The sequence below is a fragment of the Coregonus lavaretus genome (assembly GCF_964263955.1).
Source record: "Coregonus lavaretus genome assembly, chromosome: 8".
Taxonomy (NCBI): domain Eukaryota; kingdom Metazoa; phylum Chordata; class Actinopteri; order Salmoniformes; family Salmonidae; genus Coregonus; species Coregonus lavaretus.
This window is the reverse complement of record NC_139995.1, coordinates 52,408,141-52,435,264: the sequence shown is the minus strand read 5'-3', so window position 1 is coordinate 52,435,264 and position 27,124 is coordinate 52,408,141. Positions and strand designations below refer to the sequence as shown.

Below are 27,124 nucleotides of genomic sequence, written 5' to 3'. Positions count from 1 at the left end.
ATGAAGCTGCTAGGAGGGCAGCACACGGGAGGGTTGGAGATAGTGAGAGGTTGCTACTGGATAGACGTCCTCACGGTCTGCTAGAACCGAGGGGCTCGGTGTTCTACCCCAGAGGAGATCCTGGAGGAGACTGGAACTCTTTTCTTTTTCTTTATTGGTTTAAATAAACACCCTTGAAACTGAGGTATCACACTTGTGTCTGATCTGTGTAAAAGTCTAGATCAAACCCCCTGGAGTGCCACAATATATTCTGCATGTCAATATACAGTGAGGGGGAAAAGTATTTGATCCCCTGCTGATTTTGTACGTTTGCCCACTGACAAGACATGATCAGTCTATAATTTTAATGGTAGGTTTATTTGAACAGTGAGAGACAGAATAACAACAACAAATCCAGAAAAAACGCATGTCAAAAATTTTATGAATTGAGTTGCATTTTAATGAGGGAAATAAGTATTTGACCCCTCTGCAAAACATGACTTAGTACTTGGTGGCAAAACCCTTGTTGGCAATCACAGAGGTCAGACGTTTCTTGTAGTTGGCCACCAGGTTTGCACACATCTCAGGAGGGATTTTGTCCCACTCCTCTTTGCAGATCTTCTCCAAGTCATTAAGGTTTCGAGGCTGACGTTTGGCAACTCGAACCTTCAGCTCCCTCCACAGATTTTCTATGGGATTAAGGTCTGGAGACTGGCTAGGCCACTCCAGGACCTTAATGTGCTTCTTCTTGAGCCACTCCTTTGTAGCCTTGTCCTTGTGTTTTGGGTCATTGTCATGCTGGAATACCCATCCACGACCCATTTTCAATGCCCTGGCTGAGGTAAGGAGGTTCTCACCCAAGATTTGACGGTACATGGCCCCGTCCATCGTCCCTTTGATGCGGTGAGGTTGTTCTGTCCCCTTAGCAGAAAAACACCCCCAAAGCATAATGTTTCCACCTCCATGTTTGAAAGTGGGGATGGTGTTCTTGGGGTCATAGGCAACATTCCTCCTCCTCCAAACACGGCGATGGTGAGTTGATGCCAAAGAGCTCGATTTTGGTCTCATCTGACCACAACACTTTCACCCAGTTCTCCTCTGAATCATTCAGATGTTCATTGGCAAACTTCAGATGAACCTGTATATGTGCTTTCTTGAGCAGGGGGACCTTGCGGGCACTGCAGGATTTCAGTCCTTCACGGCGTATTGTGTTACCAATTGTTTTCTTGGTGACTATGGTCCCAGCTGCCTTGAGATCATTGACAAGATCCTCCCGTGTAGTTCTGGGCTGATTCCTCACCGTTCTCATGATCATTGCAACTCCACGAGGTGAGATCTTGCATGGAGCCCCAGGCCGAGGGAGATTGACAGGTCTTTTGTGTTTCTTCCATTTGCGAATAATCGCACCAACTGTTGTCACCTTCTCACCAAGCTGCTTGGCGATGGTCTTATAGCCCATTCCAGCCTTGTGTAGGTCTACAATCTTGTCCCTGACATCCTTGGAGAGCTCTTTGGTCTTGGTGGAGAGTTGGGAATCTGATTGATTGATTCCTTCTGTGGACAGGTGTCTTTTATACAGGTAACAAGCTGAGATTAGGAGCACTCCCTTTAAGAGTGTGCTCCTAATCTCAGCTCGTTACCTGTATAAAAGACACCTGGGAGCCAGAAATCTTTCTGATTGAGAGGGGGTCAAATACTTATTTCCCTCATTAAAATGCAAATTGTTTTATAACATTTTTGACATGCGTTTTTCTGGATTTTTTGTTGTTATTCTGTCTCTCACTGTTCAAATCAACCTACCATTATTATTATGGACTGATCATTTCTTTGTCAGTGGGCAAACGTACAAAATCAGCAGGGGATCAAATACTTTTTTCCCTCACTGTATATAGTATGTATATGCTGGAAGTAGAGGCCTAAGCATTGTTGTTCAATGGTTTACTCCAATTAGGGAAGGGGTGGTGGGGTTGGAAAGTAATAAAGGGAAATATATATTTTTAAAAGGATATATATATATGTATTTATATGTATGTATATGTATTTATTTATATATATATATATATATATATATATATATATATATATATGCGAGAGAAAAAACATATGGGGGATTGGAAGTGATGCAGACAATTACATTGATGGAAGTTACAATCTATCTGCAATATTAAAGCTGATCTACCCCCTAGAATTTTTTTTAAATTATATATATAAATATATATAAATATATATATATATATATATATATATATATATATATATATATATATATATATAATCTACATGTCAATATATTCTGCATGTCAATATATTCTGCATGTCAATATATTCTGCATGTCAATATTGTGGCGTACCACGGACAAGCCACCAGGGGGAGACTCGTCAAGGCCTGGTGACAGACGGAGTCTACATGACTCAGGTCCTCCGGCCAGTACTAATTGGTGCTAATAGGGGCTGATTGCTCACCAGCCGTACGGGGCCCATAAAGCTGCTAGGAGGGCAGCACACGGCAGGGTTGGAGATAGTGAGAGGTTGCTACTGGATAGATGTCCTCACGGTCTGCTAGAACCGAGGGGCTCGGTGTTCTACCCCAGAGGAGATCCTGGAGGAGACTGGAACTCTTTTCTTTTTCTTTATTGGTTTAAATAAACACCCTTGAAACTGAGGTATCACACTTGTGTCTGATCTGTGTAAAAGTCTAGATCAAACCCCCTGGAGTGCCACAATATATTCTGCATGTCAATATACAGTGAGGGGAAAAAGTATTTGATCCCCTGCTGATTTTGTACGTTTGCCCACTGACAAAGACATGATCAGTCTATAATTTCAATGGTAGGTTTATTTGAACAGTGAGAGACAGAATAACAACAACAAATCCAGAAAAACGCATGTCAAAAATTTTATGAATTGAGTTGCATTTTAATGAGGGAAATAAGTATTTGACCCCTCTGCAAAACATGACTTAGTACTTGGTGGCAAAACCCTTGTTGGCAATCACAGAGGTCAGACATTTCTTGTAGTTGGCCACCAGGTTTGCACACATCTCAGGAGGGATTTTGTCCCACTCCTCTTTGCAGATCTTCTCCAAGTCATTAAGGTTTCGAGGCTGACGTTTGGCAACTCGAACCTTCAGCTCCCTCCACAGATTTTCTATGGGATTAAGGTCTGGAGACTGGCTAGGCCACTCCAGGACCTTAATGTGCTGCTTCTTGAGCCACTCCTTTGTAGCCTTGTCCTTGTGTTTTGGGTCATTGTCATGCTGGAATACCCATCCACGACCCATTTTCAATGCCCTGGCTGAGGTAAGGAGGTTCTCACCCAAGATTTGACGGTACATGGCCCCGTCCATCGTCCCTTTGATGCGGTGAGGTTGTTCTGTCCCCTTAGAAGAAAAACACCCCCAAAGCATAATGTTTCCACCTCCATGTTTGAAAGTGGGGATGGTGTTCTTGGGGTCATAGGCAGCATTCCTCCTCCTCCAAACACGGCGATGGTGAGTTGATGCCAAAGAGCTCGATTTTGGTCTCATCTGACCACAACACTTTCACCCAGTTCTCCTCTGAATCATTCAGATGTTCATTGGCAAACTTCAGATGGCCCTGTATATGTGCTTTCTTGAGCAGGGGGACCTTGCGGGCACTGCAGGATTTCAGTCCTTCACGGCGTATTATGTTACCAATTGTTTTCTTGGTGACTATGGTTCCAGCTGCCTTGAGATCATTGACAATATCCTCCTGTGTAGTTCTGGGCTGATTCCTCACCGTTCTCATGATCATTGCAACTCCCAGGCCGAGGGAGATTTAAAGTTATTTTGTGTTTCTTCCATTTGCGAATAATCGCACCAACTGTTGTCACCTTCTCACCAAGCTGCTTGGCGATGGTCTTGTAGCCCATTCCAGCCTTGTGTAGGTCTACAATCTTGTCCCTGACATCCTTGGAGAGCTCTTTGGTCTTGGCCATGGTGGAGAGTTTGGAATCTGATTGATTGATTGCTTCTGTGGACAGGTGTCTTTTATACAGGTAACAAGCTGAGATTAGGAGCACTCCCTTTAAGAGTGTTCTCCTACTCTCAGCTCGTTACCTGTATAAAAGACACCTGGGGTCCAGAAATCTTTCTGATTGAGATGGGGTCAAATACTTATTTCCCTCATTAAAATGCAAATCAATTTATAACATTTTTGACATGTGTTTTTCTGGATTTTTTTGTTGTTATTCTGTCTCTCACTGTTCAAATAAACCTACCATTAAAATTATAGACTGATCATGTCTTTGTCAGTGGGCAAACGTACAAGATCAGCAGGGGATCAAATACTTTTTTCCCTCACTGTATTCTCCATGTCAATATATTGTGTGTACCTTTAATTTCTTGTGTATTTATTTTACAGTTGAAGTCGGAAGTTTACATACACTTACTTAGGTTGGAGTCATTCAAACTCGTTTTTCAACCACTCCACAAATTTCTTGTTAACGAACTATAGTTTTGGCAAGTCGGTTAGGACATCTACTTTGTGCTTGACACAAGTAATCTTTCCAACAATTGTTTACAAACAGATTATTTCACTTATAATTCACTGTATCACAATTCCAGTGGATCAGAAGTTTACAAACACTAAGTTGACTGTGCCCTTAAACAGCTTGGAAAATTCCAGAAAATGATGTAATGGCTATAGAAGCTTCTGATAGGCTAATTGACATCATTTGAGTCAATTGAAGGTGAACCTGTGGATGTATTTAAAGGCCTACCTTCATACTCAGTGCCTCTTTGCTTGACTTCATGGGAAAATCAAAAGAAATAATCCAAGAACTCAGAAAAAAATGTGTAGACTTCCATAAGTCTGGTTCATCCTTGGGAGCAATTTCCAAACGCCTGAAGGTACCACGTTCATCTGTACAAACAATAGTATGCAAGTATACACACCATGGGACCACGCAGCCGTCATAACGCTCAGGAAGGAGACGCGTTCTATCTCCTAGAGATGAACGTACTTTGGTGCGAAAAGTGCAAATCAATCTCAGAACAACAGCAAAGGACCTTGTGAAGATGTTGGAGGAAACCGGTACAAAAGTATCTATATCCACAGTAAAACAAGTCCTATATCGACATAACCTGAAAGGCCGCTCAGCAAGGAAGAAGCCACTGCTCCAAAACCGCCATAAAGAAGCAAGACTACGGTTTGCAACTGCACATGGGGACAAAGATTGTACTTTTTGGAGAAATGTCCTCTGGTCTGATGAAACAAAATTAGAACTGTTTGGCCATAATGTTATGTTTGGAGGAAAAAGGGGGAAGACTTGCAAGCCGAAGATCACCATCCCAACCGTGAAGCACGGGGGTGGCAGCATCATGCTGTGGGGGTGCACTTCACAAAGTAGATGGCATCATGAGGAAGGAAAATTATGTGGATATATTCAAGCAACATCTCAAGACATCAGTCAGGAAGTTAAAACTTGGTCGCAAATGAGTCTTCCAAATGGACAATGACCCCAAGCATACTTCCAAAGTTGTGGCAAAATGGCTTAAGGACAACAAAGTCAAGGTATTGGAGTGGCCATCACAAAGCCCTGACCTCAATCCTATAGAAAATGTGTGGGCAGAACTGAAAAAGCGTGTGCGAGCAAGGAGGCCTACAAACCTGAGTCAGTTACACCAACTCTGTCAGGTGGAATGGGCCAAAATTCACCCAACTTATTGTGGGAAGCTTGTGGAAGGCTACCCGAAACGTTTGACCCAAGTTAAACAATTTAAAGGCAATGCAACCAAATACTAATTGAGTGTATGTAAACTTCTGACCCACTGGGAATGTGATGAAAGAAATAAAAGCTGAAATAAATCATTCTCTCTACTATTATTTTGACATTTCACATTTTTAAAATAAAGTGGCGATCCTAATTGTTACTATCAAAATCAAATCAAATCAAATCAAATTTTATTGGTCACATGCGCCGAATACAACAGGTGCAGACATTACAGTGAAATGCTTACTTACAGCCCTTAACCAACAGTGCATTTATTTTAAACAAAAAAAGTAAGAATAAAACAACAACAAAAAAAGTGTTGAGAAAAAAAGAGCAGAAGTAAAATAAAGTGACAGTAGGGAGGCTATATATACAGTAAAATAAAGTGACAGTAGGGAGGCTATATATACAGGGGGGTACCGTTGCAGAGTCAATGTGCGGGGGCACCGGCTAGTTGAGGTAGTTGAGGTAATATGTACATGTGGGTAGAGTTAAAGTGACTATGCATAAATACTTAACAGAGTAGCAGCAGCGTAAAAAGGATGGGGTGGGGGGGCAGTGCAAATAGTCCGGGTAGCCATGATTAGCTGTTCAGGAGTCTTATGGCTTGGGGGTAGAAGCTGTTGAGAAGTCTTTTGGACCTAGACTTGGCACTCCGGTACCGCTTGCCGTGCCTACTAGGATTAAATGTCAGGAATTGTGAAAAACTGAGTTTAAATGTATTTGGCTAAGGTGTATGTAAACTTCCGACATGAACTGTATATGACTTAGTATTACTGCAACGTTGAGGAAGAGCTTGCAAGCAAGCTTTTCACTGTACTGTTTACACCTGATGTATCCTGTGCAACTGAAAGATAAACTGTGATGTAATCTGAAATAGATGCGAATTTGTCAAATAGAAGGTCTAAATGTCCATTTGACCCAGAATAACGGAAGAGGAATGACATTAAGTCCTGAAAGACACTCGCCAACTGGCCGTCAGGAGTGTTTTTCGGTTGCCCGAAGATTATGATCACTTGCCCGGAAATGTTCACCTACACACAGGGGAGGAACCAGAAAGACCATACTACTGAAAGGATGTGTACATCTCTGTGTGACGTTTGAGACATTCTTAAAACATGGGTAGGGCTCCTTTTAAAAGGCCTGGCATCCTTTCATTACTTACAGTACTACAACAAGCAACTCGATCCACTTACCAACACAACCACGTGAGAGACAGCTTCAATGGATTTTGGTAAGTCAACTGACACTGCTCGTTGCAAGATTTTTGATCAAATTTAGATGATGAAAAATGTGGATATTGCCTTGTCAAGGTACCCTATGTCATGTTTAGTGACAGAGGGTCATATAGTACAGTGAATGGGTAATTGGGTGACTTGACTTGTAGAATGTAACATTTTCTTACAAAGAAAGATAATTATTGTTGGTGTATGTTCATCTGTTAAATTAATATTATTGATATTCTAATTCCTAAGTCTGTGGTCTTTGGCCTGTTTCTCTCTTCATATTCTTTCTGCATTATGCATGGTGATAGGCTACAAGTGTTTTCTCTATCCAGTGGTCTCAACTAGCCCAACTGACAGTCTGTTTCTGCTCACAACACCAATGACATCTCAGTGAACAGACTGATAGTCAGGAGAGGCCAGTCCTTCCTGGTCACCTTTGACTTCCATGGCCCCTTCAGGCCCACAACAGACATGCTGGAGCTGATGGTGGAGACAGGTGAGCTATCTAGAATAGAACATAGAATCACTTTATTTATCTCTGCTATTTATTAGGGCTGTTTGTACTAGAGGTTTCCCGGACTCAGATTATGCTAGTCCTGGACTAAAACACACTAGGATTAATCTAGGCTAGGGCAGGGAAACCGGCCCTATGTGGATCCCCTTTGACAAGACAGACACGTGCAGTAATAATTACATTAAAACTAATCCTTGTATGCGTTGTAAATAGCTGAATTGGGGTCAATTAAATCTAATCTAAAGACTGAATTGCACCACTTTCAGGACTTGAGATACCTCCACTTGTACTGTATATGTAATGCTGACATCAAAGTTATGCAGACAGAAAATATAGAATCTTATTGGACAAATACACTGAGTGTACAAAACATTAGGAACACCTACTCTTTCCATGACATAGACTGACCAGGTGAATCCAGGTGAAAGCTGTGATCCCTTATTGAATCCACTTCAATAAGAGAGGAGACAGGTTAAAGAAGGATTTTTAAGCCTTGAGACAACTGAGACATGGATTGTGTATGTGTGCCATTCAGAGGGTGAATGGGCAATACAATAGATTTAAGTACCTTTGAACAGGGTATGGTAGTAGGTGCCAGGCACACCGGTTTGACTGTGTCAAGAACTGCAATGCTCCTGGGTTTTTCACGCTCAACAGTTTCCCATGTTTATCAAGAATAGTCCATCACCCAAAGGACATCCAGCCAACTTGACACAACTGTGAGAAGCATTGACATTAACATGGACTAGCATCCCTGAGGAACGCTTTTGACACCATGTAGAGTCCATGCCCCAACGAATTGAGGCTGTTCTGAAGGCGAAAGGAGACAACTCAATATTAGGAAGGTGTTCCTAATGTGTTGTACACTGTGTATAGTACCTCACTATTTCAGAAATTTTCTTCCATTTGGTTCCTACTGAACACTACCCAAAACTCATCCTCCCTTCTCAATCCAGGGCCCCAGCCATCTGTGGCATTGGGGACCAGGTCAGTGTTCGGGATACCTGAGGGCCGTGGGAAGGGTTCCTCCTGGAAGGTTGAGGTTCACCCGGGCTCAGTGCTCCTGGAGGGCTCAATCACTCTGGACATCACCAGCCCAGCAGATGCCCCAGTGGGAGAGTACAGCCTGTCTGTAAAGACCAGCGCCAACGCCACAGTGGGCAGAAGCCTGGGCAAGCTCCTTCTGCTGTTTAACCCCTGGTGCCAAGGTAAACACAATTCAATTCAAAACAACTTTATTACATCTTACATCTGTACACTTCCTGTGAACGAGATTTGAGAGTACGGTAAAGCAGATTTAATGCATTATAATGGAGTATAACGAATTCATAAAAATGTTAACTAGAACTGTGATAAATTAACTATTTTAATCACACAAAGGAGAACAAATGCGGTGAATGCATCAATACAGCCATGGTAACTATTTGATACAGTATCTGGAGGGTGTGAAATGCTGCATTCCTGAATGTTCTTATCAGTTTAAAAGCTGAAAATGGCTAACTTTACAGAGATTGTTGTAACCCATGTCTCTGTATGGGTTGGGAAGACGCCTCATAATTGTTTTGGAACATAATAGCCCATATACACAGATGCAAACAATGGGCCACAACATCCAGTGCCACAGTATATGAATGACAGTCTGTAGTTATGAATGCCATTCTCTAATATCAAAGTGGTGGCATTGCTGTTGAAACCATGTGATGAGTTCATTGGTAGCACAGCCTGGTAGCACAGCTTGGTAACATCCTGGTAGCACAGCCAGGCAACATAGCCTGGTAACATCCTGGTAACAGCCTAGTAACAGCCTGGTAACATCCTGGTAACACAGCCTGGTAACATCCTGGTAACACAGCCTGGTAACACAGCCTGGTAACATCCTGGTAACATCTTGGTAACACAGCCTGGTAACACAGCCTGGTACCATCCTGGTAACACAGCCTGGTAACACAGCCTGGTAACATCCTGGTAACATCTTGGTAACACAGCCTGGTAACACAGCCTGGTAACACAGCCTGGTAACATCCTGGTACCATCCTGCTAACACAGCCTGGTAACATCCTGCTAACACAGCCTGGTAACATCCTGGTAACACAGCCTGGTAACATCCTGGTAACATCCTGGTAACACAGCCCGGTAACACAGCTTGGTAACATCCTGGTAACACTACATTCTAGCATGGGAGACAGTGGTCATAACACAGTAACAGCATGATAACATGTTAAAGTTACCCCTTCATTTCATTTTGTATAATAATGTATTTTTTATTTATCATTTATTTAACCAGCCAAGTCAGTTGAACAAATTCTTATAATTCATGTTTTGAAACTGCTGTATTTTTTGGCGGGCTGTAGAGGACTGGGTGCATCTACCTGAAGAGGAGGAGAGGCAGGAGTATGTGATGAGAGAACAAGGCCTGGTGTACAGAGGTTCTGAAAAATACATCAGCTCCCTGGCGTGGGACTTCGGACAGGTACACAGAACAAACAATACAGTATTGTACAGTTGAAAAGTGCTGCTTATAACATATAGGGCTGGTTTCCTGGATACAGATTAAGCCTATTCCTCGACTAAAAAGCAAACTCAATGGAGAATCTCCACCAATAATTATTTTAACTCTAGATAAATCCAGGACTAATCTGTTGCCCGGGAAACCGCCCCCAAGTGTTACACAACGATATATCAGTCGAAGTGATTGGCTAGAGTCCTGTGTGGCTCCGTTGGTAAAGCATGGCGCTTGCAACGCCAGGGTTGTGGGTTTCGATTACCGCGGGAGACCAATACGAACATTTATCCATTCAATACTGTAAATCGCTCTGGATAAGAGCGTCTGCTAAATTACTAAAATGTATGTAAGTATAGACAAGACATTTTAGAAATTGTTGTAGGCTACCTAGCTAACGTGCCCAAATGTATTGTTTCTCCAGTTTGAAGACGATATAGTGGACATTTGCCTGAAGCTGCTTGACGTGAACCCCAAGTGTCTGAGAGACCCCGCCAAGGACTTCTCTGCTCGTTGCAACCCCATCTATGTCAGTAGGGTGGTCAGTGCCATGGTAAGACTGGAGATCTGACCCCCACTAGTAACAGCGACAACATTATTGAACCCCACTAGTAACAGGAAACACGTTTCCATCCAATCTTGTTATGCGAGTAAAGTACATGTCAGATAAAAGATTTAATGACAGTGCTGATGGAAAATGTTTTCGGTAAACTTTCCAAATGTTGACAAAACAAAATACACTAGACAAGGTGGGATCTTTTTGTGTCGGTAAAATGAAGTATGAGAGAAATGTTGGTGGAAATGCTTTTATGCGCAAATATTGATTTAAAAACCATCATTTCGAAGTAAACATGGAGTCACGTAATGACATGTTGTGTGGTCCTCCCACTACGACTCATCGGGAAAGCATGCAGTTTATTAGGCTACAGATGAAGAAATGAATGATGAACTTCACAGGGTGCTCAATGTGCAAGGTGATAAGCTTGATATTTCTTTATAATAAATATCGAGGGCCTTATTCTGGTATCATGATCCTCGATGCTTGGCTGTCCTCGTTTGACAAATAAAAAATAATCTCATCATGTAGGCTAAAGTGCATTCGGAAAGTTCAGACCCCTGGACTTTTTTCCACATTTTGTTACATTACAGCCTTATTCTAAAATTGATTAAATAGTTTTTCCCCTTATCAATCTACACACAATACCCCATAATGACAAAGCAAAAACAAGTTTTTAGAAATTTGAGCAAATGTATATATAAAAAAAAAAAACGGAAATATCACATTTACATAAATATTCAGACCCTTTACTCAGTACTTTGTTAAAGCACTTTTGGCAGCGATTACAGCCTGGAGTCTTCTTGCGTATGATGCTACAAGCTTGGCACACCTATATTAGGCGAGTTTCTCCCATTCTTCTCTGCAGATCCTCTCAAGCTCTGTCAGATTGGATGGGGAGTGTCGCTCCTCAGCTATTTTCAGGTCTCTCCAGAGAACCTTTGCCCCAGTCTGAGGTCCTGAGCGCTCTGGAGCAGGTTTTCATCAAGGATCTTCTATGTACTTTGCTCCTTTCATCATTCCCTCGATCCTGACTAGTCTCCTAGTCCCTGCCGCTGAAAAACATTCCCACAGCATGATGCTGCCACCACCATGCCAGGTTTCCTCCAGACGTGACGCTTGGCATTCAGGCCAAAGAATTCAATCTTGGTTTCATCAGACCAGAGAATCTTGTTTCTCATGGTCTGAGAGTCATTTTGGTGCCTTTTGGCAAACTCCAAGCGGGCTGTCATGTGCCTTTTACTGAGGACGGGCTTCCGTCTGGCCACTCTACCATAAAGGCCTGATTGGTGGAGTGCTGCAGACATGGTTGTCCTTCTGGAAGGTTCTCACATCTCCACAGAGGAACTCTGGAGCTCTGTCAGAGTGACCATCAGGTTCTCGGTCACCTCCCTGACCAAGGCCCTTCTCCCCCGATTGCTAAGTTTGGCCGGGCGACCAGCTCTAGGAAGAGTCTTGGTGGTTCCAAACTACTTCCATTTAAGAATTATGGAGGCCACTGTGATCTTGGGGACCTTCAATGCTGCAGACATTTTTTGTTACCTTTCCCCAAATCTGTGCCTTGACACAATCCTGTCTTGGAGCTCTATGGACAATTCCTTCAACCTCATGGCTTGGTTTTTGCTCTGACATGCACTGTCAACTGTGGGACCTTATATAGACAGGTGTGTGCCTTTCCAAATCATGTCCAATCAATCGAATTTACCACAGGTGGACTCCCGTCAAGTTGTATAAACATCTCAAGGATCATCAATGGAAACAGGATGCATCTGAGCTCAATTTCAAGTCTCATAGCTAAGGGTCTGAATACTTATGTAAATAAGGTATTTCTGTTTTTTATTTGTAATACATTTGCAAAAAAAATCTAAAACCCTGTTTTCACTTCGTCATTATGGGGTATTGTGTGTAGATTGATTAAGATTTTTATTTATTTAATCCATTTTAGAATAAGGCTGTAACTTAACAAAATGTGGAAAAAGTCATGGGGTCTGAATACTTTCCGAATGCACCGTATACCCGCAATGTATCTGCGAGCTGTGCCAATACCAGAGTGGGAACATTCGCTACATAAAGAATTTAACCGCAAAAGGTCTTTTTATGTCCACTATGTCATCACCCCACAGCCTTTTATCCGAAAAAAAAAAAAAAAAAAAGTCATTTTAATGGAAACACATCTCTGGTGGGAAAATGCACATATTGTTTTTATGCAGATTTTTGAATATTCGCATGAAAATCTGTCACCAATTGGATGGAAATTCTAGCTAGTGACAACATTATTGAACCCCACTAGTAACAGTGACAACGTTATTGAACCCCACTAGTAACAGTGATCACATTATTGAACCCCACTAGTAACAGTGACAACATTATTGAACCCCACTAGTAACAGTGACAACGTTATTGAACCCCACTAGTAACAGTGATAACATTATTGAACCCCACTAGTAACAGTGATAACATTATTGAACCCCACTAGTAACAGTGACAACATTATTGAACCCCACTAGTAACAGTGACAACGTTATTGAACCCCACTAGTAACAGTGACAACATTATTGAACCCCACTAGTAACAGTGACAACGTTATTGAACCCCACTAGTAACAGTGACAACATTATTGAACCCCACTAGTAACAGTGACAACATTATTGAACCCCACTAGTAACAGTGACAACGTTATTGAACCCCACTAGTAACAGTGACAACATTATTGAACCCCACTAGTAACAGTGACAACATTATTGAACCCCACTAGTAACAGTGACAACATTATTGAACCCCACTAGTAACAGTGACAACATTATTGAACCCCACTAGTAACAGTGACAACATTATTGAACCCCACTAGTAACACTGACAACATTATTGAACCCCACTAGTAACACTGACAACATTATTGAACCCCACTAGTAACAGTGATAACATTATTGAACCCCACTAGTAACAGTGACAACGTTATTGAACCCCACTAGTAACAGTGACAACGTTATTGAACCCCACTAGTAACAGTGACAACATTATTGAACCCCACTAGTAACAGTGACAACATTATTGAACCCCACTAGTAACAGTGACAACATTATTGAACCCCACTAGTAACAGTGACAACATTATTGAACCCCACTAGTAACAGTGACATTCTTTAATCATCATAAGGTCATAGTACTGTATGAACAGCATAAGAAAATACATTGGTTCATTTCTGGAACGTCATCTAGCCCTGTTCACTATAAATGGGTCCAGTGCAACTAAGTAAGGTGTTGTTGCACATATAGGACTGGTTTCCCGGACCCAGATTAAACCTAGTCCTGGACTAAAAATAACTTTCCACACTGAGCTTTTTAGTCCAAGGCTCAATCTAGATCCACGAAACCAACTACATTTGAGATATTACAAAAACACATTCACTCAGCCAAATGACAGTTCTGAAATTTATAATTTTAACATTATTTTCCTTGCCCAGATCAACGCTAATGATGACAGAGGTGTCCTGTTGGGGCGGTGGGATGGTCAATACAATGGTGGCGTGTCCCCCACTCACTGGAACGGCAGTGTGGAGGTACTAAGGAGGTGGCTCAACAATGGAGGCAATCCAGTCAAGTATGGCCAGTGTTGGGTGTTCGCCGCTGTAATGTGCACAGGTAGCCTATCACTGTCCAATCGCTCTTAAATTCTTATTTTAGTCAATCAATCAATACAACAGTATTTAAATAGCGCTGACTGTACTGCAAGCGCTCAGACCCAGGGTTGTGATTGGTTTTGAGAGGGATGGCAAGAATACCCACCATCTGTGTCCGATTCACCTCTGACCAGAGGAGAGAGGCTGGGTGTCAATGCCTTGGATGTCTTTATTTAGTTAACCAGTATCCTTTGGATGTCTTTATTTAGTTAACCAGTATCCTTTGGATGTCTTTATTTAGTTAACCAGTATCCTTTGGATGTCTTTATTTAGTTAACCACTATGCCTTCTATGTGTTGTTTTTGTTAACCAGTATGCCTGAAATGTATTTCCATGTCAGTACTGAGGTGTTTGGGAATCCCATGTCGAGTGGTTACCAACTTCCAGTCAGCCCACGACACCGACAAAAACCTGACAATTGACGACTTCTTCTCCGACAATGGAGTCAGACCCAAACAGAGCCAAGACAGTGTATGGTAAATGCAACATCAGGTCATTGTGGCTACAGTATGAAGAGTGATGCCAATAGCATGATGTTTTAAAGACTGGTGTTTCTGCTCAGGAACTACCATGTGTGGGTGGAGGCCTGGATGAGACTGTTATGTGGGCAGCTTGTCTCTCCCTGTTCTGTTTCCCTTCCTCCTTGTTTTGTCCCCTCTTTTTCTGTTGTATGTGTGTTTGTCCCCTTTATGTGGGTGTGTCTGGAGTGGAGCAGGGGGCGGGCTCAGGATCTGCCTCTCCTGTGCAGCTGCGGGTTGTTTCCAGTGATTCCTGCCTACGCAGCTGCATCCTATTCTCTCATCAACCTACACTACTTATTCCTGGGCATGGCTCTCCACCGGCGCCAGATCGTTGTTCTTACCAGAGCGGTAACTTGGCTCACCAGTAAAGTTATTTTGTCTTTGTCTTCAGCCTGGCTCTCCACTCTCCTTAACCTGTCGTTTGTTTTGTCTTCAGTTCAGTCATACCTCCCAACCTGCCTGCCTTCCTGCCTGTCGGTCTGCCTGCCTGCCTGCCTGCCTGCCTGCCTGCCTCAGCCTCTCCTTCCTCCGGAGCCGACTAGCCCACTCTGTTCCTTTACTTCAGTTGTTTTTGGACTAAGACAATTTGAACTTTTATTAAAATATTTTTGTTTCTTCCACTCCCTTTGTCGTGTTGGTTTCTCTGAGTGCTGGGTTGAACCATAGCCTTAACAGAACGATCTGGCCATGGACCCAACAGAGAAACAGCACGGGGCAAACAAAGACAGCTTCCAACAAGCTATCCAGGCTCAAGGAACGTTGCTAGGACAGCATGACCAGTTGATTCGGACTCTTGTGGAGGATAATCATCAACTGCTGAACCAGGTGACTCAGTTAACTACACACGTCTCTAAATTGTCTGTTATCAGTTCTCCATCTCTCTCTGACCCCCAGTTTGATGCACCCCAAGTTGTTTCCTCGGACACTAGGCAGGCTTCGTTCCGTCGGGAACCCCCTGTCACGTCGCCTGAACCGTTCAATGGAGAATTGGACAAGTGCCGGGGATTTTTGCTTCAGTGTGACTTGATTTTTCGGCAGAGACCACTGTCGTTTTCTACTGATTCATCTAAGGTACATTATGTTCTGGGGCTGTTAAGAGGGAAAGCTCTGGTTTGGGCTGAGGCTGTGTGTTCAGATCAAACTTTGACTGGATTGACTTTTGCTGATTTCTCTGCTAAATTGAAGACTGTTTTTGACCATCCTGACCATGTGGGTAATTCCTCCAAGATACTTTTTAATTTGAGGCAGGGTTCTAACAGTGTGGCAGAGTACTCTATTGAGTTCTGGACGTTGGCAGCGGACTCCAAGTGGAACAATGTGGCACTTCAAGGAGCATTTCTAAACGGTTTAAATGAAGCCATTAAGGATGAACTGGCTGCTCGTGATGAGCCACATGATTTACATTCTCTCGTTTCCCTGTCCATCAAGCTAGACAATCGGTTGCGGGAGAGGCGTCGGGAGAGAGGCGATCGGCCACATCTAGGAGGACGAGTTCCCCAGCCTCCAACCACTCGAGTCTCGCCTCTCCGGAGTCGGCAGCTTCTTGTTCCTGATTCCATCCCGAGCACAGAGGAGGAACCTATGCAAGTGGGTCGAGCTCGACTACCTCCAGCTGAGCGGCAACGGCGCCTCCAGGCGGGTGAGTGCCTGTACTGTGGAGACGCCACACACATTCTGGCTACATGCCCTAAGCGGCCAAAAGACAAGGCTCGCTCGTAACGGTGGGTCTACTTGCGAGCCCAGAGTTAGATCCTGAACCCATCATTCCCCGATTACAAGTACCTGTAACCTTACGTTTCCAGAGTCATTCCCTGCCACTCTCAGCTCTCATAGACTCAGGTGCAGAAGATAACTTTATTAGCCACCAGTTCGTTACACAAGCTCGTATCCCCATGGAGCCACTACCTACCCCCATCCGGGTCACAGCCCTTGATGGGCGCCTCCTCGCGGAGATAACTCATCAAACCACCCCCGTTTCCCTAGTGATTTCTGGCAATCATTGTGAAAGCATTCAGCTAAGAGTTATGTCTGGCTCAGCTACCTCCCTAATCCTTGGCTTCCCCTGGTTGGCTCTTCACAACCCACAAATTGATTGGACACGTCACACCATTTTCAGTTGGAGCACTAACTGCCATTCCGAGTGCCTGAGGTCAGCGGTTCCCCCCACTAAGTGTAACCCAACTCCTCCCTCAGCTCCTCTTGATCTGTCATCTGTCCCCAAAGAATACCATGACCTAGCGGAGGTTTTCAGTAAGGACAAGGCTCTGTCTCTACCACCACACAGGCCTTATGATTGCCCTATTGAACTGCTTCCTGGTGCTCCCTTGCCCTCTAGTCGGTTATACAATCTGTCCCGACCGGAAAGAGAGGCAATGGAGCAGTACATTGGTGATTCTCTGGTCTCGGGCATAATCCGTCCCTCGTCGTCTCCTTTGGGTGCAGGTTTCTTTTTCGTGGAAAAGAAGGACAAGTCATTACGCCCCTGTATCGATTTCAGGGGTTTAAACAACATAACTGTTAAAAACAAGTATCCCCTTCCACTCATCAACTCAGCTTTTGAACCTCTGCATGGCGCCACAGTGTTTTCCAAGCTCGACCTCAGGAATGCTTATCACCTTGTCCGAATCCGAAAGGGAGATGAGTGGAAAACCGCTTTCAACACTCCACTGGGACATTTTGAGTATTTGGTCATGCCCTTTGGGCTTTCAAATGCCCCTGCGGTTTTCCAAGCCATGGTGAACGATGTTCTTAGGGATTTTTTGAACCGTTTTGTCTTTGTATACCTGGATGATATTCTTGTTTTTTCCAAGTCACCCGAGGAGCATGAGTCACACGTCCGTCAAGTCCTTCAACGGCTCTTGGAGAACAAGCTGTACGTCAAAGCAGAGAAGTGTGAGTTCCACAAACAGTCTACATCGTTCCTTGGATTCATAATTGAGAGCGGGCAGGTGAAGGCGGACCCCGAGAAGATCCGGGCAGTGACGGAATGGCCCACACCCACCACCCGTAAGCAACTTCAACGATTTTTGGGCTTTGCTAACTTCTACCGTAGATTCATTAAGGGTTTTAGTAGAGTGGTGGCACCCCTTACAAGACTCACGTCTCCTAAAGTCCCTTTTCGGTGGTCCCCTGAGGCGGAGCAGGCGGTAGGGGTTTTGAAGGAACTGTTTTCCACCTCCCCCGTGTTGATACACCCCAATTCCTCTCTGCAGTTTGTTGTGGAGGTGGACGCGTCGGACTCAGGTGTGGGAGCAGTCCTCTCCCAGCGCTCCCCCACTGACCAGAGGCTTCACCCCTGTGCTTTCTTCTCCAAGAAATTGTCACCCACAGAACGGAATTACGACGTTGGAAACCGGGAACTGCTGGCGGTCAAGCTTGCACTGGAAGAATGGCGGCACTGGCTGGATGGAGCTGAATTGCCGTTTGTGGTCTGGACTGACCACAAAAACTTGGCTTACATCCAAGCCACTAAGAGACTCAACTCACGCCAAGCCAGATGGGCCCTGTTTTTTAGTAGGTTTAACTTTATTCTTACATACAGACCGGGGTCAAGAAATGTTAAACCAGATGCTTTGTCCCGCCAGTTTGCTGACCCTTCGGAGACCAGCGAGCCTGAGGCAGTCCTGCCTTCCTCATGCGTCGTGGCGGCTGTTCAGTGGGAGATCGAGTCTCTTGTGAAGACTGCACTTGCCACGGACCCGGGACCGGGTGATGGACCTCCCAACCTACTCTTTGTTCCCGAGACGGTCCGGTCTCAGGTGTTGCAGTGGATTCACACCTCCCGTTTTGCTGGTCACCCTGGGATGAGACGCACGTTGACGCTGCTTAGGAGACATTTTTGGTGGCCTTCAATGGAAACTGACGTTCGGTCTTTTGTGGCAGCCTGTTCAACCTGTGCTCGGGGCAAAGCCTCCCATCAGTCCCCTTCGGGGCTGCTGCTACCCCTCCCAGTTCCCAGCCGTCCCTGGTCCCACATTGCCATGGATTTTGTCACCGGCCTACCCAAGTCTGAAGGTAATGATACTATACTTACCATTGTGGACAGATTCTCTAAATCTGTCCACTATATAGCATTACCAAAATTACCGTCTGCCAGTGAGACAGCGGACCTCCTAGTCCAACATGTATTCCGTCCCCATGGAATACCTGTGGACATCGTATCTGATAGAGGCCCACAGTTTACTTCCCGTGTTTGGAAGGGTTTCTGTTCTGCTTTGGGTGCTTCCGTTAGTCTGTCCTCAGGGTTTCATCCCCAGACCAACGGTCAAACAGAAAGAGCCAATCAGAACCTCGAAGCAACCCTTCGGTGTGTGGCTGCTCAACATCCATCATCCTGGGCTAAACATCTGCCCTGGATAGAGTACGCCCACAACTCCCTCACCGCCTCTGCCACCGGTCTTTCACCCTTCGAGGTTACCATGGGTTATCAACCCCCTCTGTTTCCTGCTCAGGAGAAGGAATTGGCTGTTCCTTCGGTTCAGGAGAACCTCCGCCGCTGCCAGAGAGTGTGGAGCGACGCTCGGGAAGCATTGCTTCGGACCACCGACAGGAACAAGACAACAGCGGATAGGAGCAGGACTCCCGCACCTGTGTTTCATCCTGGTCAAGAGGTTTGGCTGTCATCTAAGAACGTACCTCTTCGTACCAAATCACGCAAGCTGTCTCCTCGGTACCTGGGTCCGTTTGTGGTGGAGTCCATTATTAACCCCGCTGCGGTTCGTTTGAAGTTGCCTTCAGCCATGAAGATACACCCTACCTTCCACGTCTCCCAACTGAAACCTGTGTCCTCCAGCCTTTTGTGTCCGCCGGCTGATCCACCTCCACCTGTTCGCCTCATTGACGACCATCCGGCCTACACCGTCAGTAGGCTCCTGGACTCTCGGAGGCGGGGTAGGGGTCTCCAATACCTAGTCGATTGGGAAGGTTATGGACCAGAGGAGAGGTCTTGGGTCCCTAAGCGTTTTGTGTTGGATCCTCAGCTGATCACGGACTTCCATCACGACAACCCTGACAGGCCTGGTGGGTCGCCAGGTGGCGACCATTGAGGGGGGGGTACTGTTATGTGGGCAGCTTGTCTCTCCCTGTTCTGTTTCCCTTCCTCCTTGTTTTGTCCCCTCTTTTTCTGTTGTATGTGTGTTTGTCCCCTTTATGTGGGTGTGTCTGGAGTGGAGCAGGGGGCGGGCTCAGGATCTGCCTCTCCTGTGCAGCTGCGGGTTGTTTCCAGTGATTCCTGCCTACGCAGCTGCATCCTATTCTCTCATCAACCTACACTACTTATTCCTGGGCATGGCTCTCCACCGGCGCCAGATCGTTGTTCTTACCAGAGCGGTAACTTGGCTCACCAGTAAAGTTATTTTGTCTTTGTCTTCAGCCTGGCTCTCCACTCTCCTTAACCTGTCGTTTGTTTTGTCTTCAGTTCAGTCATACCTCCCAACCTGCCTGCCTTCCTGCCTGTCGGTCTGCCTGCCTGCCTGCCTGCCTGCCTGCCTCAGCCTCTCCTTCCTCCGGAGCCGACTAGCCCACTCTGTTCCTTTACTTCAGTTGTTTTTGGACTAAGACAATTTGAACTTTTATTAAAATATTTTTGTTTCTTCCACTCCCTTTGTCGTGTTGGTTTCTCTGAGTGCTGGGTTGAACCATAGCCTTAACAGAGACGGCCCGATCTCTCAGGAGACTCCTTATATGACGGCTGGCAGGCTGTGGACCCTACCCCTCAGGAGAAAAGCACTGGTATGGTCTAACTTCCATCTCATCTCACACTAACATACATAATAACACACTTCTGGAGTATGTGTGCATTGTATGTTGTGTTATTGTGCAGATGGTGCTGAGTTTGTGTCCTGGGTCTGGGAGACATGAAGGGAACTCCCTGTTATACACTCATGTTGTTTTCCCTTCCTCTCCCCCAGGTGTTTACTGCTGCGGCCCTGCTCCAGTCAAGGCCATACTGCAGGGTCACATTGACCTCAAATACGATGTGCCCTTTGTCTTCGCCGAAGTCAACGCCGACCGTGTAACCTGGATGGTGTTCGCTGACGGCTCCAAGAAAAAGATCTTAACGGACACTGGGTCCGTAGGCCAGAACATCAGCACAAAGGCAGTGGGCAGCGACAAGAGAGTGGACATCACGGCCAACTATAAATATGCAGAGGGTTGGTATTGAATGAACTGAGAGAGTCTGACTATATCTACAAAGGTTGACTTGTCAGATGTTTTCTTTAAAAAACGTCCTGGAGGTTAAATGTCAAAAGTCAGCCACTAGCTTTTTAGGACCAGTTCTGTATGGAGTAACGCTAAGGCTGTCCAATCTCCACCCTTTTATACATTTTGGCTGTTGAACTGTTATCAATTGATTTCCGAAATAATGCAGCGTTACAAGGGTTATGCCTATCATAAGGGTAGAAGCGTATTTTATGTCTTTGAGAGCTAGGGTTGGTCTGGGAAATAGTTCTGTACTTTTTTAAGAGATGAGTTAGAAAGGGGCTGTGTCCACCTGTCGCAAGACATAATTCTCCTAGGTGAGTGAGGGCAACTGCTTGAGTCACCAGCTACTCATCCAAAATGTCACCCATTTAAAACAGGCACGAAAAAGGAGAGGACTGTGTACAATAACGCAGCGAACAGAGTCAACAATCTCGAAGACAAAGAGAATTCAAACGGGATCCTTGACCGCAAACCTTCTGATGTTTCCATGAAAATCGTGGAGCTGACCAAGCCGCTCAGCGGCAAAGACATCGACCTCAAGCTTGTACTGAACAGCGACGACCGTGAGACTCGGACACTAGTGATCCATGTCAACGTTCAGGCCATGAGATACACCGGCATTCCATCCTCCAAGATACAGACCGAATTGAAAGAACAGAAGCTCCGTCCCAACCAAGGTAGAGTGAAAATGTTTCAAACTCTTTCCATGAGTAGGCCTACAAGGCTGAACTAACAAAGGGGGGCATTTACATCACAGAACAAAGAGAACTGAAACACTTCTCAAAACCAAGAACACATTGCAGCTATTTACTTTCATAATTCTTTGTCAACATCCTTGGTTTGACGCATGCATCAATCTCAATGATTGATTATGTCACAAAGGTGGTGTATTTCAGGAGTGCATATAGATAGCATTTACAGTTGAAGTCGGAAGTTTGCATACACCTTAGCCAAATACATTTAAACTCAGTTTTTCACAATTCCTGACATTTAATCCTAGTAAAAATTCCCTGTCTTAGGTCAGTTAGGATCACCACTTTATTTCAAGAATGTGAAATGTCAGAATAATAGTAGAGAGAATTATTTCTTTCAGCTTTTATTTCTTTCATCACATTCCCAGTGGGTCAGAAGTTTACATACACTCAATTAGTATTTGGTAGCATTGCCTTTAAATTGCTTAACTTGGGTCAAACATTTCGGGTAGTCTTCCACAAGCTTCCCACAATAAGTTGGGTGAATTTTGTCCCATTCCTGCTGACAGAGCTGGTGTAACTGAGTCAGGTTTGTAGGCCTCCTTGCTCGCACACGCTTTTTCAGTTCTGCCCACAAATGTTCTATAGGATTGAGGTCAGGGCTTTGTGATGGCCACTCCAATACCTTGACTTTGTTGTCCTTAAGCCATTTTGCCACAACTTTGGAAGTATGCTTGGGGTCATTGTCCATTTGGAAGACCCATTTGCGACCAAGCTTTAACTTCCTGACTGATGTATTGAGATATTGCTTCAATATATTCACATCATTTTCCTTCCTCATGATGCCATCTATTTTGTGAAGTGCACCAGTCCCTCCTGCAGCAAAGCACCCCCACAGCATGATGCTGCCACCCCCGTGCTTCACGGTTGGGATGGTGTTCTTCGGCTTGCAAGTGTCCCCCTTTTTCCTCCAAACATAACGATGGTCATTATGGCCAAACCGTTCTATTTTTGTTTAATCAGACCAGAGGACATTTCTCCAAAAAGTATGATCTTTGTCCCCATGTGCAGTTGCAAACCGTAGTCTGGCTTTTTTATGGCGGTTTTGGAGCAGTGGCTTCTTCCTTGCTGAGCGGCCTTTCAGGTTATGTCGATATAGGACTCGTTTTACTGTGGATATAGATACTTTTGTACCTGTTTCCTCCAGCATCTTCACAAGGTCCTTTGCTGTTGTTCTGGGATTGATTTGCACTTTTCGCACCAAAGTATGTTCATCTCTAGGAGACAGAACTCGTCTCCTTCCTGAGCGGTATGATGGCTGCGTGGTCCCATGGTGTTTATACTTGTGTACTATTGTTTGTAAAGATGAACGTGGTACCTTCAGGCGTTTGGATATTGTTCCCAAGGATGAACCAGACTTTTGGAGGTCTACAATTGTTTTTCTGAGGTCTTGGCTGATTTCTTTTGATTTTCCCATGATGTCAAGCAAAGAGGCACTGAGTTTGAAGGTAGGCCTTGAAATACATCCACAGGTACACCTCCAATTGACTCAAATTATGTCAATTAGCCTATCAGAAGCTTCTAAAGCCATGACATCATTTTCTGGAATTTTCCAAGCTGTTTAAAGGCACAGTCAACTGAGTGTATGTAAACTTCTGACCCAATGGAATTGTGATACCGTGAATTATAAGTGAAATAATCTGTCTGTAAACAATTGTTGGAAAAATAACTTGTGTCATGCACAAAGTAGATGTCCTAACTGACTTGCTAAAACTATCGTTTGTTAACAAGAAATTTGTGGAGTGGTTGAAAAACGAGTTTTAATGACTTCAACCTAAGTGTATGTAAACTTCCGACTTCAACTGTAACTGTTAAATTTAACAAAGCTGTAAAGTCTCATGTATAGCTGTGTAGCAAATCAACTGACACTAACTCTTATGGCTGTCAGGTTGCTAACGTTGTACTGAGGACACTACAGAATGTTAGGGTTGCTAACGTTGTACTGAGGACACTACAGAATGTTAGGGTTGCTAACGTTGTACTGAGGACACCACATAATGTTAGGGTTGCTAACGTTGTACTGAGGACACTACAGAATGTTAGGGTTGCTAACGTTGTACTGAGGACACTACAAAATGTTAGGGTTGCTAACGTTGTACTGAGGACACTACAGAATGTTAGGGTTGCTAACGTTGTACTGAGGACACCACAGAATGTTTGGGTTGCTAACGTTGTACTGAGGACACCACAGAATGTTAGGGTTGCTAACGTTGTACTGAGGACACCACAGAATGTTTGGGTTGCTAACGTTGTACTGAGGACACCACAGAATGTTAGCCTTTGTGATACATTGACAATCAAATGCATTGTCTGTGTTGGCAGATCTGATTATACCCATCCACATCCCCTTCTCTGTGTACGGTGAGAACATGCGGGAGAGCAACAGCATCAAGGTTTCGGCTGTGGTCACAGACAAGGACAACAGTGATGCAGTGTACATCACAGAGAAAGACATTGTGCCAGAGAGCCCTTCACTCACCATCAAAGTGAGTACTGTATATTCCCCAAATTGTAATTTCGCGCATCTGTCAGATCCTTAAGCCACTCCAATAACCCACTTAGAACAGCTCAACTTTCTCTGAGTGACATTCATTGGGGTCATTATGGAACAAGCCCCAAGGCTCTTTACGTTACCATTTCAAATTTGTAGGTGGCAAACATACTAGTAGCGAGAATAGCAATTTGCAAGGAAAATAACGGTTGGCCTGTGAATAAAGGTGATGTGAAGATGAAAATCTAAAGTGTTGGACTGTCATCTGAACAATTGATCTATTCAATACAATGCCAATATCAGTAACAACCACTCAACTGGAGATGGGGTTTATTCAGTGTGATAGTTCTAATATAATATACTATCTAGCAGATGCTTTTATTCTGATGTTTCTTCTCTTTTAGGCCATTGGATCTGAATTGCAGTATAGTGACATGATGGCAGAGGTTGTGTTTGAGAACCCTCTATCCAAGGGTCTAAGAGACTGCTCCATCACAGTGACTGGCAGTGGCTTGCTGACAGAGACAATGGAAGCCAGGTAGGCCTATGTGACATTTCTCTGCCGTCTTTACGAGCAAGGTTTCGGTTTGTCATAAAACCTGAATCCATCCCACTGGGCAAAAACTGGTTGAATCAACGTTGTTTCCATGTAACTTCAACCAAAACAATCAATGTGATGACGTTGAATCAACATGGAAAACTGATTGGATTTGCAAAAAGTAAACTTTTTAACCTTTTTGTTGATTTCAAGTTGAATTCACGTTAGTTGACAACTCAACCAAATGTACACTACCGTTCAAAAGTTTAGGGTCACTTAGAAATGTTATTGTTTTCGAAAGAAAAGCAATTTTTTGTCCATGAAAATAACATCAAATTGATCAGAAATACAGTGTAGACATTGTTAATGTTGTAAATGGCTATTGTAGCTGGAAATGGCTGATTTTTAATGGAATATCTACATAGGCGTACAGAGGCCCATTATCAGCAACAATCAGTCCTGTGTTCCAATGGCATGTTGTGTTTGCTAATTCAAGTTTATCATTTTAAAAGGCTAATTGATCATTAGAAAACCCTTTTGCAATTATGTTAGCACAGCTGAAAACTGTTGTGCTGATTAAAGAAGCAATAAAACTGGCCTTCTTGAGACTAGTTGAGTATCTGGAGCATCAGCAATTGTGCGTTCAATTACAGGCTCAAAATGGCCAGAAACAAAGAACTTTCTTCTGAAACTCATCAGTCTATTCTTGTTCTGAGAAATGAAGGCTATTCCATGCGAGAAATTGCCAAGAAACTGAAGATCTTGTACAACGCTGTGTACTACTCCCTTCACAGAACAGCGCAAAGAAAAAGCCATATCTCAGACTGCCCATCTTAATCTTTTATTATTATTATCTGAGATATGGCTTTTTCTTTGCAACTCTGCCTAGAAGGTCAGTATCCCGGAGTCGCCTCTTCACTGTTGACGTTGAGACTGGTGTTTTGCGGGTACTATTTAATGAAGCTGCCAGTTGAGGACCTGTGAGGCGCCTGTTTCTTAAACTAGACACTCTAATGTATTTGTCCTCTTTCTCAGTTGTGCACCGGTTTGCGCTGTTCTGTGAAGGGAGTAGTACACAGCGTTGTACGAGATCTTCAGTTTCTTGGCAATTTCTCGCATCGAATAGCCTTCATTTCTCAGAACAAGAATAGACTGACGAGTTTCAGAAGAAAGTTCATTTTGAGCCTGTAATCGAACCCACAATTGCTGATGCTCCAGATACTCAACTAGTCTCAAGAAGGCCAGTTTTATTGCTTCTTTAATCAGCACAACAGTTTTCAGCTGTGCTAACATAATTGCAAAAGGGTTTTCTAATGATCAATTAGCCTTTTAAAATGATAAACTTGGATTAGCAAACACAACGTGCCATTGGAACACAGGACTGATGGTTGCTGATAATGGGCCTCTGTACGCCTATGTAGATATTCCATAAAAAATCTGCCGTTTTCAGCTACATGAGCCATTTACAACATTAACAATGTCTACACTGTATTTCGAATCAATTTGATGTTATTTTAATGGACAAAAAAAAAGCTTTTCTTTCTAAAACAAGGACATTTCTAAGTGACCCCAAACTTTTGAACGGTAGTGTAAATCAGAACTAGACGTTGAACTGACGTCTGTGCCCAGTGAGATGTGTCCAGACTTGAATCCTGGATGTGGATGGGGACCTATGTGGAACCAGTTTTTGCCCAGTGGGATGGATTCAGGTTTTATGACAAACCGAAACCTTGCTCGTAAAGATGGCAATTTAGCTCTTAATCTCGGAAACCCAGAACAAAAATTATTCCGGTAATTGTGTCATATGCTTGATTAGTTTCTGATGGAAGACTAGCGAAGTCACTTCCCCCCTAAACAGAAACTCTCATACCCCCTTCTGAAAACGTTCTGCTTGAAATCCCCGTCCTAACTAATTTCTTGAAATCCCCGCCCACACTTTCAGTACCACCTTCACCCAATCCTGATATGTTCAGATATCTAGTGAGAAAACCAAAGCACCGGAACTATGGTTCCTTTTTAGTTGTGGCATCACAGTCTTTTGACAGATGATTCAATACAATTTATGTTACGTAGTCTGTCCACGAGAGATAATTTAGCTCTTGGCTAAACTAGAAAGGACATGCATTTATGGGCTGTTCATGTGGTTAAAGCTGAGTTTTTCCATCTGAAATATTTTACACTACCTTGTGTGTTGAAGTTTAGAGATCTAAAGATGCTTTGAGGTATAATTTATTTCATGTGTCTCCTCAGAATTCCTTTCCTAAAACAAGGGCAACGGCTGCGTGTGAAGATGCCCTTTACTCCATACAGACCCGGTCCTAAGAAGCTAGTGGCCAACTTCAACTGTGACCAATTCAGGAACATTAAGGCAAGCTGCAATGTGGACATCCTACCTGTCACCAGTGCTGTCCCCCACTGCCGTAGACAGTAA

At 44.0% G+C, this 27,124-nt stretch overlaps 1 protein-coding gene across 1 annotated transcript; it reads left to right on the top strand.

The window, feature by feature from the left end:
• On the top strand, positions 1-27,124 carry LOC311134088 (protein-glutamine gamma-glutamyltransferase 2-like; the record flags this gene model as incomplete). The annotated part of the gene is made up of 14 exons (XM_084167678.1): positions 1-75; positions 7,296-7,434; positions 8,409-8,660; positions 9,804-9,922; positions 10,377-10,505; positions 13,972-14,149; positions 14,528-14,663; positions 14,750-14,780; positions 20,360-20,438; positions 20,618-20,860; positions 21,290-21,589; positions 23,987-24,150; positions 24,560-24,693; positions 26,944-27,124. 14 exons carry the CDS (start codon positions 1-3, stop codon positions 27,122-27,124), a joined length of 2,160 nt encoding a protein of 719 aa, XP_084023804.1.